Source organism: Penaeus monodon, chromosome 31 (genome assembly GCF_015228065.2).
Source record: "Penaeus monodon isolate SGIC_2016 chromosome 31, NSTDA_Pmon_1, whole genome shotgun sequence".
Taxonomy (NCBI): Eukaryota; Metazoa; Arthropoda; class Malacostraca; order Decapoda; family Penaeidae; genus Penaeus; species Penaeus monodon.
Window position 1 is genome coordinate 251,088 of NC_051416.1, and position 342 is coordinate 251,429.

Below are 342 nucleotides of genomic sequence, written 5' to 3' on the forward strand. Positions count from 1 at the left end.
AGGTAAATACTAACACAAATAACTATATTCACAGGTAAATACTAACACAAATAACTATATTCACAGGTAAATACTAACACAAATAACTATATTCACAGGTAAATACTAACACAAATAACAGATGTTACAAATACATAAACAGAATTTACTGCCACTCACCATTTGGCATTTCTGGCATGTTTTCCATGATTCCAGCTCAATATCACATTCACTCTGAAACATGTAAAAAAAAAAATTAACTTCGAAAGGATTTCAGGAATATCACAACCTGCAAGAAACAAGAATTTTTATCTTTAACCCATTGCCAAAAGGAAAATATAGTGTTCACTGGAGTTTTGCTTT

The 342-nt window shown here is 30.1% G+C and overlaps 1 protein-coding gene across 1 annotated transcript in view; it reads right to left on the bottom strand.

Moving 5' to 3' along the window:
* LOC119592868 (sodium/hydrogen exchanger 9B2-like) overlaps positions 1–342 on the bottom strand; it is a gene marked incomplete in the record, with an annotated part of 77,067 nt that overhangs the window by 57,162 nt on the left and 19,563 nt on the right. Inside the window, 1 exon segment of the mRNA XM_037941763.1 lies at positions 160–213. Coding sequence (XP_037797691.1) covers positions 160–187 — 28 coding nt within the window.